General features: G+C 48.8%; 1 protein-coding gene across 2 annotated transcripts in view; it reads left to right on the top strand.

Annotated features, from left to right (window-relative positions):
* RMND1 (required for meiotic nuclear division 1 homolog) overlaps positions 1-19,497 on the top strand; it is a 485,798-nt gene that overhangs the window by 316,211 nt on the left and 150,090 nt on the right. For both annotated transcript variants that reach the window (XM_085652595.1, XM_085652596.1), the window contains exon 8: positions 19,070-19,176. In XM_085652595.1, coding sequence (XP_085508721.1) covers positions 19,070-19,176 — 107 coding nt within the window. The remainder of the gene's footprint in view (positions 1-19,069; positions 19,177-19,497) is intronic.

Here is a 19,497-nt window from a genome sequence, read left to right as displayed (position 1 = left end):
CTTTGAGCAAATTTGCTAATATCGATCCCGGTCTACCACCCTCCCCATACACCCTGGCGGTAGCGTACTTCCCCAAATGCAGTACCTCTGCATCAGCGGTCTCGTGAAAGTCCGCCAGTAGTGTCTTCATCTCCTCAGGAACGCCCTCACCCTTTGTTTCGCGCTGTCTAGCCTCCAGGACCTCCAGTTTGCGTTCCAGCATCGTAAGCCTCTGCCTAATGTCTCGTAGCACCCCCGAGTGTTTGGCCATCGCTACGCCTCGGATATAGACCTTAAAGGTCTCCCAGATAGTCTGGAAGTTGTCCACGGAACCTAGATTGGTATCGAAAAATTGCCCAATGGCCTCCGCCAGTTCCTCCTTAAAGAGGGGGTCCTGCAGCGAGTATGGGGGAAATCGCCAAAGAAATGGCGGGGCCGTCTTTCTGGGCGCGGCCAATGACATCAACACCGGTGAGTGGTCAGAAAGTGTGCGTGGGAGCACCGCACAAGCTCGCACCTGCGGAAGGAGAGACGATGACACAAGCCAATAATCTATCCGCTTGTGCAAGCTGTGGTATGCCGAGTAGTGCGTGAAGCCCCCCTGTTCCGGGTTACGAATTCTCCATACATCCTCCAGATCTAAGCAGAGCATTTCTCGCATAATCGCCTTCGCCGCCGCTGACTGCGCCCGTACCGGTCCACCCGATCTATCCATCCCGGGATTCAGAACTACATTAAAGTCTCCTCCCCACAGCACATTCCGCGTTCCTTGGTCCCTAACCATGCCTGCCAACGCTGTGTAGAATTCAGGGCAATCAAAGTTCGGCCCATAACAGTTAACCAGCAGTACATCCAAACCTCTGCCCTGAAAGCGCGTTAGCACAAATCTGCCTGCGCTGTCCGTAGCCATCAACTGCGTTCTATATTCCGCCCGAGGGCGGACCCAAGTCAGTACCCCTCTAGAGTGTGTCGTGAACCCCGCCACATGCGCGTCGCAGAGCTCCCTGGAGCGCAGCATAGGACTATTATTAGGAAGATGGGTTTCTTGAAGGAAAGCTATATCTATCTGATGTCTCTTAAGGTAGTGCATAACTTTACGGACCTTACGGTGATCATTCAGGCCCCTGACATTCCAGGTCAGAATTCTGAGAGTACCAAGGCGTTCAGACATATCTGTGCCGGTCGTGGACAGCATTGTTGCCGGGGCGCCTATCGCCCGCAGCTCTGTGTCGCAAGGAGCAGGCGCGTACAAATATACAGTTCAGTTCACACCGACAGGTAAACCTCAAAACCCTGCAACTGGAACCCCTCCCCCCACCCACAGCAGACCCGCCCCAACTTGGCCTTGCCGATTCCCATAAATGGGTGCCCTAAACCTCCCTCCTCCCTACCCCCAACTTACTGACCCACTGAAAACTGTGGAATGCACTCGTGGGCGGAGGTTGCTCAGCGCTCACACCCTAGTGTGGAAGCGCCTAGTCACTAACAGCAACCACCCGGTCCGGCGAGCCTCTATCTGCCTGTCCATCACCCATCAGCCATAGGCGACCGCGGCTCCGCGGCTGTACTCGGGTCCTAAGAGCTCAGGAGCACCCGCAAACACTAAACAAAAGAAAGACAATATATTTAAACCCCTCAGGCTGTGGGCGCCGCACTCGGGCCCGGCTAGATAAACCCCCGCAGTGGGCACTCGCCCGCGGCCGCTCCACCGGCAGGAGGATATGTACAAGGCCCCACTCTGCCCGCTATCATCTGACCCCATCCTCACAGACCACACCAACCCACCCACCCCAGCTCAACTCTGCTCAACAGTCAATGAATTCTAACCAGTCTTGCCTGCCCTTCGGGGTCAATCCTGCTCGTCCAGTCCGCCATCCCTCGCACCCTCCTGAAGCTGCGTCGCGGGGCTCCTTCGCTGCTCCTTAGTCCAGTCCTTCAGCGCTTTCTGCAGTGCTTTGGGGTCGTGGAAAATATGTGATTTGCCCTGTCTGTTGATCCGCATTTTGGCCGGATACAGCATCGCATAATCCACGCCCAACTCCCGGAGCTGTTTTTTGGCTGGGGCGAACTGACGTCTAGCTTCCTGCACTCTGGCTGTGAAGTCCGGAAAGAGTGCTATAGTGGAACCCTCGTATGTCAAGGTTTTCTTCTCGCGGCCACCTTCAGAGCAGCATCCCTGTCTCTGTAGTTCAACAGTTTCGCGATGATCGGTCGGGGTGGCGCTCCCGGTGGGGGCCTGGGGCCCAGAGATCTGTGCGCCCTCTCCACCACGAACATCCCCGAAAACACCTCCTTTCCCAGCAGCTCGACCAGCAGCGTTTCCACGAAGCACTCCATGCGGCCCGTCGCGGTCGTCTCCAGAAGGTCTGTAATGCGCAAATTGCACCGACGTGAACGGGCCTCTAAATCCTCCGTTTTGTCTTGTAACACCTGCATCTGGCGCTCGAGTTTCTTTTGGTCCACATCCAGGGACGTCTGCACTCCCTCCACCTCCGAGAGACGTCTGTCAGACTGGTCCAGGCGTTCCGCATGTTTGTCTATACGCTCGCCCATACGATCCATCCTGTACGATCGTGCGTCGATCTTGGCTCCGAGGGAAGTTATGCCACTCTGCAACCCTTTCTCCATCGACAGCAATAGCCCCCGAATGTCCTGCTCTTCCTCCGGGGGGGCAGGTGTACCCCCCGATGCCCCCTCCAGCGGCGCCTGGCTTTGGGGCGCCGCTGCTCGAAGGTCAACTTGGGCTGGGATTTATCGGTCTTACCCATCTCACTTCTCAGCGCCTCGTAGCGCGGTTCGGACCCCAGGGCACGCCTAGCCTGCGCACCCGTGCGCTCCGCCGCACAGCTGGGCCTCACTCCGCAGTCTCCACTCGTTTGCGCCACGCAGCGACCGCACACACAACTTGCACCCCTTCTGCTGCCTCCTCCAAGCGCCCGGGGGCCCAGTCTCTCAATCGCTGCACCCCTCTCCGCTCTGCTCCGTTTAGCACTGTGCCAGGCCACAGCCACACTCCGTTAGAGTCCAATGTTCCAACCAGGGGCTCGTGCTGGGAGACGCCACCACATCCAGGTCTCACTCGCTGCTATTATCTGCAACCTGCAGGGACCACAGCCGGGCAACCACCCTACCGGCTACAGGCTCTCACCTCGTGCGGCCTCTACTCTGCTGCCGCAGCGCGGTCCCCCCAGCCTCCACGTCAATGCGGGAATCCCAAGCTGCAGCACAAGCCAAGTCCGAATCTTTGGCCAAGGAGCGACTGTTTCGTGCCACCAGCGTGCCCCAGGCAGCCCGCCCTCAGCACTCACCGCTTCAGCATCCGTCCGTGCCGCCACCTCACCGCTGGGACCATGCGCCGGCTCGCCAGGGCCTCCGCACGCCAGACGCTATGCAGGCAGCTCAGGAGCTCTCAGGCGGGCACCCGCGATGCCGCGCGGCAGCGAGCTTCTCTGTCTCCTCACTCGCGCTGGTGTTCCCCTCCGTTGCGCGCGCCTCAGGGCTACTTCTTCTGATGCCGCAAGTGATGGCAAGCAGCCTCGGGCCGGCCTCACCTCGCGCGGCCGGCCGCACGCACACTTCCGCACAGCCGTCAGCGCCTGCACACAAGGCCGGGGATCTCCGGCCCAGCACGCTCTCGGCGTCGCCAGCTCCCGCAGCCGATCCACAGCCCGCCCAGGCTCAGGGTTCCGCCAAACGGTAGCGCGGCCAGGTAGGCGTCTCCGCCACTGGTGCGAAGTGTTCTGTTAGGTGGTGGGGGCAGGATTTTTGCAGGATCGGTTGGGTAGCTCGCCGGAGCTCCGAGCTCAAGCAGCCATCTTCGCTGCGAGCTAAGCTCCGCCCCCCTGAACCACGTTTGTGGAATGGGATGGGGTGATTCTGGAGCTGGTATAGGAGCCTGGGGAGAGAGATCATCTTGAATATTGCCGACTGTCCATATAGAGAGAGGGGAAGGACCATCCAGGATTTTAGTGCTGTTTTAACCTTGGTGAGAACCATGTCTAGATTGCGAGCCCACGCCATGTCCTGCCTATACGTGATGAAAACCCCTAAATATTTCAAGCCCTCTTGAGTCTGGGAGAGGTCTGTAGCCCATCTATAATCACAGTCAGTCCCACGCAGAGGCCATAGTGTAGATTTGTTTACATTCATAAAGAGTCCTGAAGTCTCGCCAAATATACGCATAATTTGGAGAATTCGAGGGCCAGACCTATGAGGGTCTGTCATAAAGAAGAGGACGTCGGCGTATGACGCGACCTGGTCAGAAATTTCGGTGGTCCACTCAAAGTCCCTGACCTGAGCATCTAAGCGGATCCAAGCAGCTAGCGATTCAATAGCCAAAGGGGAGAGTGGGTATCCTTTTCTAGTACCCCGGCTGATTGAGAATGGTGTAGACACTCTACCGGCAACCCGCACCGAGACATAACAAACACCGTGATATAACAAACGAATATATGATAAGAACTTTAGGCCAAAGTTTAAACGCTTTAAGAGAGTGAATAAAATATATCCAGCTGACCGAGTCAAATGCTCTATCGATATCGGCTAGCAGAAGGGCGGCAGGGTGGTGGACGCAATCTACAGTCGCTAATGCATAAAGCCGGCCTGATCCGGATGGATCAGATCAGGTAGATGAGCCACAAGTCTGGTGGCGAGTGCTTTTGCTAGCAACTTCGCCTCTACATTTAAAAAAGAAATGGGCCTGTAAGATGCATGTTCTGGAGGGCGTCCTGGTTAGTGGAACACGACAATTTCGGTTTGTCACCAATCAGGGGGGCATGTATGTGGTCTCTGCGGCCTCATGTACGGCCTCAAGAAAATGAGGGCCTAATATGGCTATGTAGGCTTTATAAAATTTGCTGAGAAGGCCATTAGGGCCCGGTACCTTACCAGTGTGTAAATCCGCCATTGCAGTGGTTATTTCTCCCAAAAACAGGGGGGCCTCGGGTGACTCGTGGGCCTCTTCAGAGAGGGCCTTTGGGGGAATATCGATATTGCTCCATTTCAGAGGGATCAAGGACCTCATTGGCAGTGTATAGCACTCGACAATAGTCGGCAAAGCTGTCAGCCAACACAGCAGGGCCGGTAATCAGGGCATCATCAGTCTCGAAGGCTCGGCATGGGAGTATGTATTCGTGCTTGTTGACATAGTCGAAAGAGATCACCCCACTGATAGATTCTGCTTTGCTTAGCGAGCCACGCATTCCGCGCTTCGTCCAGCTGCAAGTTATGATATTGTTGTTGGAAAACCCGCAGTTGCCAACGAATAGCCGCCCCGTCCACGTCCCAGGCCCGCCGTTCTATTGTCATAATCTGAGCTGCTAGTTGAATGAGTGCTTGCCGTCACCTACGTTGCTCCGCCGTACAAAAACTAATGTCCACTACCCGCAATGTGGGCTTCATGGCCTCCCAAAAGGTGCACGTCAAAGAGACTGTCCCTGTGTTATATGATATATAGTTGGAAAGTACGCTATGAATATGGGCCCTATATGTCGGGTTTTGTTAATTCCATGCCGAAAGCCGCCACCGAAAGGGAGGTTGTCGGTGACCTATCTGGAGATGTATAGATATATGCGAATGATCTGACAGACCTCTAGGTAATGTCGTTGCCCTTGGGACCCTATGTGCATGCGTGCGGGGAACAAATATGTAATCTAGGCTAGAATAGGAGGTATGGGTGTGGGAAAAGTAGGTGTAGCTGATCTTCTAGGGATGATGTATACGCCATGTGTCCACCCAGCCCACCATGTCTGCCAAGGTATGTAATTTAGAATCGGATGGGTTTGTTGTCATTCCTGCAGGACGCCATCTATCTATCCCTATCTATCCCTGAGAACATTACGTCATTCCAGTTCCCGCTCACCACTGCCAGGTCCTCCGGCATGCTACCCCAAATCCCTACCAGGTGATCCAGAAAGCTCTGACCTAGAGGTGGAGGGTAACACCATCTGCTCCGCACAAACTTTCCCATGCACGAAAATAGATCTACCATGTAGGTCAACCCATTTTTGTATCCGTCTGAATGAGACCCGTTGATGAATCAATATGGCAACACCTCTGGAGCCCCGCACAAATCCTGCAGGGAAGGCGTGTACAAATCCATATCGGGTAAGATAGGGGTCTTCCTGCCACGTATATGTGTCTCTTGTAAGTGAAGGACATCTGCTCCTATGCGTTTATCATGGCGGAGCACCGCGCCCCGCTTAATCTTGTCTAACATACCCCTCGTGTTCCAGCTCACAACGTGCATTGTTGTATGTGAGAGTGATGTGGTATATTTGAGAGACCAAGAAAGTGTGATCTTCGGGAACTTCAAACTTCGCAGCATACAAATAGCAAAATGATACAACCTATAACTCGCACAGAAGTCCCCTCCCTCCCTAACCCACCCCAATACCTCGTAATAACTGAAGTATCTGTCACAGACGGCACTGCGTCCCACCCCCAACGGGAGCAGAACCCTGACTCCACAATGGATTCCCTGAGCCCCTATACTACCCCGAATTCTACAGGGGGACATGAACTAGCCCATGTGTAGGGCCCATATTCAACCTGAACACCAGCGCGTGCACAATAGAGAAAATCGATGCACACCCATAGGGGAGAGGAGAATCATGTAACCAATAATCTTATGTTCGAGGCATATGAGCTGCAGATTACACACTTGTGCATAGATCGCCATCTGGTGTTGGGCCCGGATGTTTGCAGTTTGTTTTTCCTCTTGGAAAGTCTTTGGAAGTCACAAGTTGGGTGTCTCCTCCCTTGGATCGTATTGCGCATGGGCTTCTGCTCCATCCTCAGATTGTTTTTTTCCGCCATCGGGCTCAGATGTAATCTTCGCGCTCAGGTTCCGAACAGCTTCCAGTTCGCCGATCGACGCGCAATCCTCACCCCAATTCGCGGTATTGTTTCGAATATTGCCTATGCTCAAAGGAGTTATAAAGCATGCGCCAGACTTCTTTAAGGACCCAGTCAGAGCCAGGGTCATTAACTCGCGCATCTAGAAGAAATACAAATCTGCCCCTACAGATCCCTACTACATTAGAGGGCCTGCACCACTGGATGCTCTAGTAGTCTCCACCGCACGTAAAAGGGCCAACTCCCAGGCATCAGGCGAAGCACCACCACCTGACAGAGTCTAAACCCTTGGACGCATCTGGCAAGCGTACTGCATCCCAAGCTGCCAACATATGGCGTATCGCCAATACACAGGCACTACTCGCCAGATATGACAGGGCCCATTATGACGAATTGGAAGCCATAATGAACCATCTCCCTGATAAATATAAAGCTAGGGCCAACAAACTCATTCAGGAGGGCAAAACCATTACTAATACCTCCATACGTTGTGCCTTAGACGCAGCAGACACAGCCTCTAGGGCTATCAATACTAGTGTCCTTCTCAGCCGCCATGCCTGGCTAAGGATATCAGGTTTTAAACCAGAGGTACAAGCCTCCATCCTTAACCATCCCTTTGACCAGGAACACCTATTTGGCCCTAAAGTGGATGACGCCCTGGAGAAAATGAAAAAGGACACGAACACGGCAAAATCCATGGGAGCCTTACAATCTCACCCTCCCAGACGCTCCTTTCGCCGCTCTGCCTTTCGGAGCACATCCAGAGGCGACTCCGCTTCCACTGCATACAAATCCCCTACTCAGTCCACGTTTACAAGGGGTTACCAAAGAGGCGGCTACAGGGGCAACAATAACAAAAGCAGAGGCAAAACAAATACCGCCCGCTCTGCCACCGCGCCTCCCCAATGATTTTCCTCCACTTCCCCCAGACCATCACACTCCGGTCGGGGGCAAACTCCAACATTTCCTTCCGGTCTGGACTACCATCACCTCAGACAAATGGGTAACACAAATAATTCGGTCAGGCTACTGCCTAGAACTAACATCTCCCCCCCCAAACATTCCACCCAGACAACGCCCGATGTCACCAGAAAATCTACGGCTACTCAAGCAGGAGGTAATCTCCCTTCTAGACAAGGAGGCAATAGAACATGTTCCAACCAACCAACAAAATATGGGGGTCTACTCCCTGTATTTTCTCATACCAAAAAGGGGCGAAACTCTACAGCCCATCCTAGACCTTCGCCCCCTAAACACATACATACACTCAGACCATTTTCATATGGTAAAGCTTCAGCAGGTACTTCCGCTACTTTCCCAAAACGACTTCCTCACCACTTTGGACCTAAAAGATGCTTACTTCCACATTCCAGTGCACAAGGCCCACAGGAAGTACCTCAGATTCGTAGTGTACGTTCACCACTACCAATTCAAAGTGCTCCAGTTCGGAGTCACAACCGCACCACAAGTATTCACCAAGTGCCTAGCAGTGGTGGCAGCACATCTGCGAAGAGAACACATTCACGTCTTCCCTTACCTAGACGACTGGCTAATAAAATCCAGTTCATACAATCAGTGTGTACAACACACACACACCACCATCCAGCTACTTCATCAGCTGGGCTTCACGGTAAACCACAAAAAGTCCCATCTCCACCCATCCCACATAAAACAATATCTAGGTGCCACTATAGACATCTCAAAAGCGCTTGCCTACCCCAATCCTGCCAGGATTGCAAGCATCCAGGCTCTGCGCGCAAAATTTATAGCACAACACCCCCTTCCAGCTCGGGTGTTCATGCAACTAATAGAGTTGATGGCCTCTTGCATCTTCATAGTACCTCACGCAAAACTCCAGATGCGTCCTCTCCAAGAGTGCTTGGCGCACCAATGGAACCAGGCCCAGGGTCAATTAACAGATCTGGTGTTGGTAGAAGGTCGTACCCATCGGTCTCTGCAGTGGTGGACTACCACAAACCTTTCCAAAGGTCGACCGTTCCTGGACCCGGTTCCACAGGTAGTACTAACGACAGACGCATCGCTCTCCGGCTGGGGAGCTCATCTATTACATCTTACCGTGCAAGGCAAGTGGTCACCTCAACAGAAGCTACTCCATATCAATCATCTGGAGTTACTAGCGATCTTCCTGGCCCTAAAATCATTTCAGACACAAATTTTGGGCAAAGCAGTCCTGATCCGCACAGACAACATGACAGCCATGTATTATATTCAAAAACAAGGCGGAACACACTCTCCACAGCTCTCTCAATTAGCACAGAGCATATGGAGATGGGCCATACCCCGGAAAATCTTTCTCCTAGCCCAGCATGTCCCAGGAGTACAAAACACTATAGCAGATCTACTCAGCAGACAAACACAACAACTCCACGAGTGGGAACTTCACCCGCAAGTTCTTCACCCATACTTTCAAATGTGGGGGCATCCACAGATAGATCTCTTCGACACCCACGAAAACAAAAAATGCTCAAGCTTCGCCGCCAAATACCCACACCCATTGTCCAAAGGCAATGCGATCGGGATGAACTGGTCAGGCAGATTTGCGTACGCTTTTCCGCCTCTCCCACTAATTCCATTAGTAGTGTGCAAACTACAACAGCACTCCCTCACACTAATATTAGTAGCGCCAACTTGGGCCAGACAACCGTGGTACACCACACTACTGGAACTATCGGTAGTACCACATCAAAAATTACGCCTCTCTCCACACCTCTTAACCCAGAACCATGGAGAGATCAGACACCCGGACCCAGCTCAGCTCAACCTTGCGATCTGGCTTCTGAAATCCTAGAATTCGGATACCTAAATCTTCCTCCTGACTGTATGAACGTCATCAAGGAAGCTAAGCGCCCTACCACTAGAGCGTGCTACGCCGCCAAGTGGAAACGTTTTGTTATCTATTGTCATAACAACACCATCAATCCACTAGATGTGTCCATTCAACACATCATAGGCTACTTACTCCACCTACAAAGGTGCGATCTAGCCTATACGTCCATTCGACTACACCTCATAGCCATAGCAGCTTACCTACAAAACAGGCAACATCTCTCACTCTTTCGAGTACCTGCCATTAAAGCCTTCATGGAAGGCCTTAAAAGAATAATTCCCCCCAGAGTGCCACCCTCACCTGTGTGAAACTTAAATATTGTTCTCACCAGACTAATGGGACCTCCTTTTGAACCCCTACACAAATGTGAACTTCAATTCCTAACATGGAAAACCGTTTTTCTTGTAGCCATCACTTCCCTCTTAAGGGTCAGTGAGATACAAGCATTTACTATTCAAGAACCTTTTCTACAAATGCACCATAATAAGGTGGTTCTCCGTACCAACCCAAAATTCCTCCCCAAAGTCATTTCTCCTTTTCACCTAAACCAATCTGTAGAACTACCAGTATTCTTCTCGCAACCACAGACTGTTGCAGAAAGAGAACTTCACACACTAGATGTCAAACGAGCCTTACTCTACTACATTGAGAGAACACAACCCTTCCGTAAGACCAAACAACTGTTTGTCTCTTTCCCTCCACCACACAAAGGCAACCCCATCTCGAAATTGGGGATAGCTAGGTGGATTGTCAAATGTATTCAAATTTGCTACAATAAGGCAAAACGAACGCTATCCGTTCCCCCTAAAGCCCACTCTACACGTAAAATAGGGGCTTCAATGGCTTTTCTAGGGAACATCCCATTAGATGATATCTGCAAAGCAGCTACATGGTCAACACCGCACACTTTCACCAACCACTATTGTGTAGATGTGCAAACTAAGCAACAAGCTAGTGTGGGCCAGACTGTACTCAAAACATTATTTCAAACCACTGCAACGGATACGGGTGGTCGCCGCTAACGGTGGGTACTGCTATATAATCTATGCACAAGTGTGTAATCTGCAGCTCATATGCCTCGAACGGAATATGCTACTTACCAGTATGCATCTGTTCTTGGCATGTAGAGCTGCAGATCTACACACGGTCACCCGTCTCCCCGGCTACCTGCATCTGTTCCAGCTTATCTTATTTAGATAACACACACATGGGCATCTTCACTGTTATTACTACGCTCCATCTTTCCCTGCTGGCGAAAAACAATCCGAGGATGGAGCCGAAGCCCATGCGCAATACGATCCAAGGGAGGAGTCGCCCAACTTGTGACTTCCAAAGACTTTCCAAGAGGAAAAACAAACTGGCAGATGGCGATCTATGCACAAGTGTGTAGATCTGCAGCTCTACATGCCAAGAACAGATGCATACTGGTAAGTAGCATATTCCTTCTGTTGAGCCAGCATATGTTCAGCGTCTAGTTTGTTATTTTTGGACCACCATGTGGATCGGAACCTGTGTGTGCTGTGTCCTGATTGGCAATGTGTTCCTAGCTTCATTTGACATCTGACTTTATGGGGATTGGGAACGCGCATACCCCTCAGGCCAGGTGTTCTTTATTGGGGCCAATCTCCCTGGATCATTGTGGCGTCGCTGTGCCTATCTGTGGGATTGGTCTGAGGTCTCCTGTTAGCGCGTTTGTCTGCTGGCTACATGCCACTCCACCTGTGACCTGTCAATCAGTGACCCCGGGCCTGGGTCTCAGAGCCTGCCTGACTACGGGCAAATTCGTCAATAAAGGTGCAACTTTGTTTTCATTCATGAATGTATCGCTATTCATATTTACATCGACTTTTTCAATATTAACATTTCCCCCTCTAGTTGAATTTTCAACTGCGTTGTCTAAACCATACTTCTTGACAGTTACTTTATTGGGAGTCTGTTTTTAGGTATTGACAACTAGTACATTCCTAGTTACATTCATTCTATCCAGGACTGTGTTTTTAAATCAGGAAATCCCCAATTGCATGAAACCACAAAAAAACAAGAACACAAGGAAAACTGGCAACAATGATGAGCACAGACTGTTAAGCCACGGGGGAGCCAGGAAAACCAATTTGCGAACCACTCCTGCTCAGGGGCACCTCCCTCCTCAAGCATGTTTCTTTATAATCGGTGCAGTGCTTGGATGGCAAGAGTCAATGTCCCATTATCCACGTCGTCACCTGGGATGCACGTGCAGCAGGAAGCACCGATCTTGGCTCACACCCCTCCATCCATCGCAGTCATTAAGTCTAACACATACTGATGCTGCATCACCATGAGGCGGATTGCTCTCGATTCTTCCTGGATCTAATTAAGGCGGAGCTCAGTGCTTTTCATCATCTGGTTATTTGGAGCCAGCGGGCATTAGCTTTCGTATGCACGGTGAAGAATACTATAGATCCTCCCACTGATACTTGCTTGTCCAAAAAAAAGTGTGAATTCTTCAGGAATGTCCTGGTACTGAGGCCACCCAAAATAATCTGCAGTTCATTTTTCACAAGTGTGATGCAGCAAGGTTGTCTTCTTCCTTAGTGGGTGCTAGTACAAGTTCAACAGTTCATCTCCACCAATGACCAGGGTAGGGGTGTGTATGGTTACAAGGGAACAAAGTCGCCCCATCCAGGGACGAGCTGAGTGTAGGCAAACTCGCCGCACTGTCAGTTCATATCCATCAGCATGGAGGTGCCCCATTGCATATCCGGAATGTGCAGGATCATGCCACAATTTTCATTTGTGCCCAGTGGAAGCATTCCTATACCTCTGAAACATAAGGAATACAGTGTAAGTTTCCATACAGTTGACGGGGTTGCGCCTTCCCTTCTAGCCAAGTGTATCTAACCACTTCGGTATCTCAGATTTCCTGATATAGGTTGGTCATGCTTTTATTCAACCCTCTCTTATGAGACCCATCTCCCATCGTATCATCTAGCTGGACAGCCCTAAACAGTAACTCCTTGTCTGAGATTCACTTGTGTTTTTAAAGAAGACTTCCCCCAGATATGCTAAGGGCGAATCTTTGACCACAAATGGAGGCAGGACTGGATATTTGTGCATTGAGTTGTGGTTTTCGCTACCTCCAAGATTTGGTCAGATCACAATATTGTGGTGAGAAGCATGTAACCCCACTATGCACTTGGGCATGTTCGTGCCTCCTTCAGCCTTTTGCTTTACCCTTCTAAAGTTCATTTATATCATTTACTTACATCTATATTTTTTGTTATTTTCATTGGTGACTAGACAACCCTGTGGTGTGGTTTTGGCACTGTGACACGAATTCAGTGGTCTCACTACATAATATTGTCTAGGAGCCTCCTTTTGGCTAGGGTACTATATAATTTCAACTTATGGCTTCCACCACCTTGGTTATAACTAATTATAGGTGGAGGTAACCAAGAAATGTATTTTAGTTGGGTATGATTTATTTGTATCCCTGAGGAAGTCAGTATACCACCATTTACCATGGACGAAACACGTGTTGGCTAAATTTTCGTGTTGTATGTCCTGGACTTATATGGGACATATTAGAAGATTGATAAATAAAGTGGAGGGAATATATCTACATCAACATATTGTGAAGACTTTTCATTTGGACATTGAGGCTCGGGATAATCCTCTTGTATATGTATGGGGGCATTCCGTCTCCTACTTTTGAAGGGTCGATGGCAGCTTCATATCCGTTCTACTTATTGTCTCTAAATATATATGATACGATTTTGCACAGATTTTCACCCAGCCACATAAATGTTGTAATTGTATGAATGCGGGGAGCTCGGGCCATGGACAAGAACCTTCGTCAAACTTTGCCTAGGAATGATGACTGGACCGGGACTACCTTGCAATTCTGGGACGTCTGGTTAATCTGGCAGACTTCTTGACTGACTCCGTGCCAAGCGGGCACCTCGCAATTTATTGGTTCTTCTGTGTGTGTTGTGGAGGCGTACAGGAATCCTGGCTCCCTTCACTTGAGGATAGCTTCATTTTAGAACTTAAAAGAAGCCTCAATTTGGCAAGAGGCTTATCGTTTTTTGGGGGTGCTGTTGGGGCTTCACGCCACGAAGGAAACATGGGTCCCGGGCAGGATGCCTGAGAATGGGGACTTTTCGATTTGGAAATTAGAACCAATTGACTTTGGACAAGGGGACCTGGGTGCCTGGTTAAGTACTCTGTCTGGGAGCCACACCCCAGCCCCCCTGCCAGACTGACCTCCTCCTGGGGTGTGGCCAGCCAGCCCTGTCCTTGGGGACCAGCAGCAGAGTTGGGGCCTTGGCTGCCCCAAGCACCCTTAATAGCAAACTTTAGGGTGGATAGCTGATCGACAGAACACATACAGCAGCCCCGAATCCTCAGATGCAAGAAAATGATTGTATTCCCAAAGTTGACTCGCTGGTCCTTCTTTTGGTTTTGGTACAGTTAATTTTTGGAATGTGGATAAATAGGTGGTATTTACTATGGGGGTTTATCTTACTGCCCATTAGGACTCTTTTTGTGAAGGCATTACCTCCCCAGACAGTTACCCCTCACTGCCGAGGCTGTGGTCTCTGTCCCTATTGGGCTGAGTTCCCGTTCTGTGGTTGCTGTTGCCATGTGCTTGTCCAACTACCTGATCCATGTTGCTGTGGGGCGGTAGATGACTAACCTCCCTACAACTGAATGTAAGGTGCATTACTTTTGTGGCTGAGGGTTTTGTGGTCCATCGACCTCTGTTCGTAGTATGCTTTTAACCTTGCATCCCTCTGCTAGATGGCCCATCCTGTGGTAATAGTACCATTCCCTAGGTCTGGTTGCTGCCAATGCCTCCGTCCTCTGCTGCTATAGCTAGGTTGAAACCCTCTGGGGCTTTTGCGGTGGAGCTCCCTTTAAGACTAGAGCCATTTGCACGCTCGCGGCCTGCATGCCCCCTTCGAGGGCCGTCTTTTTCAATTTATGTTGGACCAATTTAGCAGTGTCTCTCTGGGCTTGCTCCTGTTTGGGGATTGTCCTTGTGGGTCACCAAGTGCAGGATGAGTATATCTTCCCGCCCATCTCATAGTTCACTTTCCTCTCTATGCTGTCGACAGGGACATTTCTTCGTGGTGGTTTTCTGTCTCCTTTACGTGCAGCATTTTTTACAATAGCTGCGCGTTCAGGTGTTGTATTCAACAGCGGAAAGGATTCCTTAGGCATGATGAATGCACCACATAGCACAAGGCAGCCTCATCTTTCCCACTTCCTGGTGCACAGAGGCGCTGCGGTGGAGGCATAGGCTGAGCTCTGCGTTTCAAAAGGTGTTTGGGATTAAGCTGTTACAGCCATTGTCCCCACATGCCTTGCCCCTGTTTCTTCTTCTGTCCTGGGGCAGTAGCGGACGTGTAAGTAGCATAATTATGACTCTATTCCTCCTCGCATACTGTATTGCCTGTAAAGGTTTTTTTCTTCTTTTTAGTGGTCTCAATTAGGAGGCAGTACTTGTGACGTGCCCTCTGCTGAACAAGCTTGCACATATCCCATGTATTCCAAAACCGCCTCAGCTAAGGTGGTCTATTTGGTAGGTAGTGTCTTCGCTTGCATACTTGTGATATGGTGGTGATTCGGTGCCAGGGTTCCCAAGTTAGAAAGCCCCTGGGGAGGAGCAGGCCATGGTCCCATCATTGGAAAACTGGATGGTCTTTATTAATTTGATCAGCAGATCTCGTCCTATTAGATTAGTCGGGGATGATGGAGAATAAAATAACTGTCCTCTCACACGATTCCCTCCTCTCACTAGTTCAAGGGGTTTCGTGAAGGGTATCTATGATACCGTACCCCAGAACCCTTGTATGACTGTGTGTCTTGCGATAAAGGAACCATTCCTTCCTTAGGCATTCCCTTGTCGCTCCTGTTTCTATAGTTGTATGGTGTATTGTTCACGAGTGCCATGACTACTGGTTCTTTCTCTGGTCAGCCCGTGGTTGACAATATGAGGTGTGTGTGGTTCTGTGTCTCTTCTGCCTTGAGCATTAGTTCCTGTCTTTCTCCCTTGGTTGGCTGAGCAAGTCCTGTAGTCTCACCCTCATCATCGGTTCCCAGGGAACCAGGGCCCTCTTCCTCTCTTCCGCTAGCTTTTTCACTGTCTAGAACCGCCACAAATCTCCGTCATTTGTGTGTGTTCACCTAAATCAGTGGGAGTACGTGTTCTCCGTGCTGCTGGGGTTCTATGTGTCAGGCGTGACGGACAGGGGATCGAACTTCTGGAAGCCCTTGCACCGGACTTGAGTTGCGCTGGGACTGCCTGGGCCTGCTGGCCTGTTAGTTTCTCATGTCTGGGCCTAACCGTTGATGTTCGGTAGTTGCCCCACTGACTTCTCCAACTTGCGGATTGGAGTATCCTAATGCAGGAATAGCGGGCCAGAGCACTTCCATACCTGCATGGTGGGGGAAGTGCTGACTACTTGCTATCTGTAGTGCAGAACTGTTGATCTGGGCTTCCTCGAAGATGGCCCATAGTTCTAATAATGCATCTCTCCTGTCTTTCTTTTGACCTCTGTTTTTAGTTTGTATGTGTGTTCTCATGTGTTCAATTGCATTAGTGTAAATGATTCCCTCCTTTGGCCAGGGAAATGTGTGTGCTTTTGTATATGCGTGCCATTGTTGGCAAAACTCATTACGTTTTTAGCCTTTGTGGGGAACTTGGTTTGCATGTGTTTTAATGGCGACTCCATGGTAAGTTTGGTAGTTTTAGAGGCCAAGGTACACCTTAACTTCTTTGTTTTAGGGAATGTCTGGTTTGGATCTAATTATGGGGGAAAATAAACACTGGGCTACTGCTTATAATTATGTTACTACGAACTCAGCGCTGTCTACAGATCCATCAACAATTCAACATGAACATTTCAGACACACAAATAACAATGCATATGAAGGATTGCAACATAGGAAAAGTACAATTGTCAATAAAAACAGTAGCTGAACGATATTGACTCTTGGCATCAAATACAGTTTGTGAGAAATAGCTGCAACCTCATATGAAACATTTGGTCATTGACAAAAACACAATACTTAAGACAAAACATAGTTTGCAGAAATTAACAGCACCACAACTTCACATATACCTTCCATCAATCTTAACTATAAAAAGCTGACAGAGAAAAAAAGGTGCACAGAACTAAGTGAGCCTGATAGTCTGTCAATATCGGACCCGAGACAAAGATAATAACAAACGTTTGCAGAAAAAAGGGAACAACTCCAGACGACAGGCCCTCTAGGCCAAACTCAAGTTACACCTAATTTCCCAGGTCTAATTCATTTTCTGCAAATGTCCGAATCGCACCCTATATCACACCCAGGGGCCAAGCGTACCATCTGTGTCAGCGTACCATTTGTGCGGTCCAAGCGACCAACACCTCTCACTCGTTTCAGATGCCAATGATGTTGAGAATCCGGTGGCACTGAGAAGCCCTTTAGGACAAAAAAATCGGATTGAGGTGCCAACTAAGGTTGTGATGTAGTCTCTTACCCTATGTAACGGCTGCTTCAGGCTGGACCTCCGCCCGTGGATTCAGCTGAACTTCCAATTAATTGCGGTGTCTGCTCACCCTCCTTAATGTGCAAATGTGAATCCTTCCAGGCGGGGTCGCCTCCTTTTGGCTGCAGTCGGGTTAGCGGTACCAGCCTGACTGGCTCGCCAAAATGTTGCTTGAACATGAAATACCTTGAAAAAAACAAGAGGCGTTTGACAAAACAGGAACAGTTAGTTAAATTAAACAGTTCGGCCGGGAGAACAGTTACAGGGATAGGGCCTGACGACTGTTTCAACTCAATCAATTTGACATGGGTTTTTATACAAGTCATTGAATGCCATAAAATAATTCAGATAATCCTTTTTTGGTAAGGAATGTGAACCGCTGTCTTTGGAGTCATAAATTATTGTATTCGATGAGGAATCCAGGTGGGCTTGGACCTTGTGTGAACACAATGCGACAAGTGGGTAACGTGTCCAGATGTCAAGCATGGGGAGTGCGTGATCACTAGTTGAACTGTGTGTGCTATGTCCTGATTGGCTGTGTATTCCTAACTCATGTAGCATCTGACTTTACGATGTTTTGGGAACGTGCGTAGCCCTCTGGCCAGGTGTGCTTTTTTGGGTGGCAAACTTGCTGGACCATAGTGGTGTCACTGAGCCGATCTGTGGGATTGATCTGGGGTTTCATGTTCATGTGTTTGTTTGCTGGCTATGTGCCACCCCACCTGTTACTTGTCAATCAGTGACCTCTTTGCCTTCCAGACCACTTATTTCGGAGTTGGATTGACGTGAAGTTCATAATGGGCGAATTTGTCAATAAAGATGCAACTTTGTTTTTATACATGGATGTATCATTATTCATATTGACAAAGACTATCAATTTTAACACTTGTTGAAACCGTCCAAACAATTTCTGTGCCAAAAGAAACAATAATATTCCAGAGGTGACACATGACTCTGTGAAGGAAGCAGTAATGTTTACATATAAGAAAAAAGTTGTTGACTATGGCTATCAAGGTGCCTGTGACACAATACGCAAAATTGAGAGTAATACCCAACAGATAATTGTTCAGTGTCTCACATGTACCCATTTGTCTAGCCGCTGTAATACACAGAGGCAGATTTATCTAAATAGTTAACTAGGGAATCATCTATGTAGGAGACTGAGCATGAAAACATTCATGAGACATTTATCCTTGATGTAAAAGGGAGTAAAACTTCAAATGTTACCTTAGCAGTATATCATACACTGTAAAGGTGTAATACTTGAGATTTTCCTCTGCATTAATGTGGCATTCTTCAAACAATGTGGTGAGATGCAGACAAGTTTCCAATGCTACATGTGCAGCGTACATTTTCTAAAATGATGCGTTTGTTTGGGGCCAATCATCCATCGCTCTTTGACCGACCCTGCCAGTGAGTTATTGTCATGAAGATAACCTTCACTCCTTCGATAATACTACAGGCTAATGGAGGAAATGGCTAGACCTGAGTGGAGTGGTGTCAAACTAAAGAGGAGAAGTTTATTTGTCAGAGAACACTTCAAAAGATGTGTAAAATATAGACCAAACAAGAACTCTTGCTTGTAGGTGGCATGATTACTGAATGTGTTTTAGTTGCGCATGTTACAATTTGAGCACCTGCTTGTATTTGCAGTTCTTTGCTTGAAGAAGGAATTGGATTATAAGAACTAATTTTGAAGAATCCTCATGGTCGCTGGTTTGGAAGTGCTAGTAGGGAAAGAGCAACTAAAACTCCCTTGCCTTTATCAAGTATACTTCCAATCCCAAGAAAAATTATGGTAGCCAGAAACATTCTGACTATTTCCTATTGTTATTTTCGATCTAAATATTTTTTAATCTCTTTTTCAGAGGCCACTCTAAGCTTAACAGAGGAGAAATACTAATAAATTCAGAGTTGGAACCTGATGAAGCTGTTCTGGAAAAGTTTGCCTTTTCTAATGCCTTGTGTCTCTCTGGTAAGCATGAATATTGCACCTAACTTTGTTTTTGTGTTCTACATTCATAGAGCAGTATAGCTTAGAGGCCACGTGTTGTGTGCATGAAATGTCTTATGTTAAATTGTATTGCATTTTGTCAATATGATTGCTGTTAATGAAGCTGTCGTTTTGTAGAACACTGGATTGTCTACTTACTACAAAGAGATTGTTTAGCTGTAGGACCTGTTCTATTTTGGCATTTCACAGCACCCATTTCATGCTAATCTATTTCCTGTGAATTCACATATTGCATTCTATTTCTATTTTATGTTAATGTTGAACTGCTTTTGATTGTAGGAA

Source organism: Triturus cristatus, chromosome 4_1, assembly GCF_964204655.1.
Source record: "Triturus cristatus chromosome 4_1, aTriCri1.1, whole genome shotgun sequence".
In the NCBI taxonomy this organism is placed as follows: domain Eukaryota; kingdom Metazoa; phylum Chordata; class Amphibia; order Caudata; family Salamandridae; genus Triturus; species Triturus cristatus.
The sequence above is the reverse complement of the archived record's forward strand: the minus strand, read 5'-3'. Positions and strand labels throughout refer to the sequence as shown.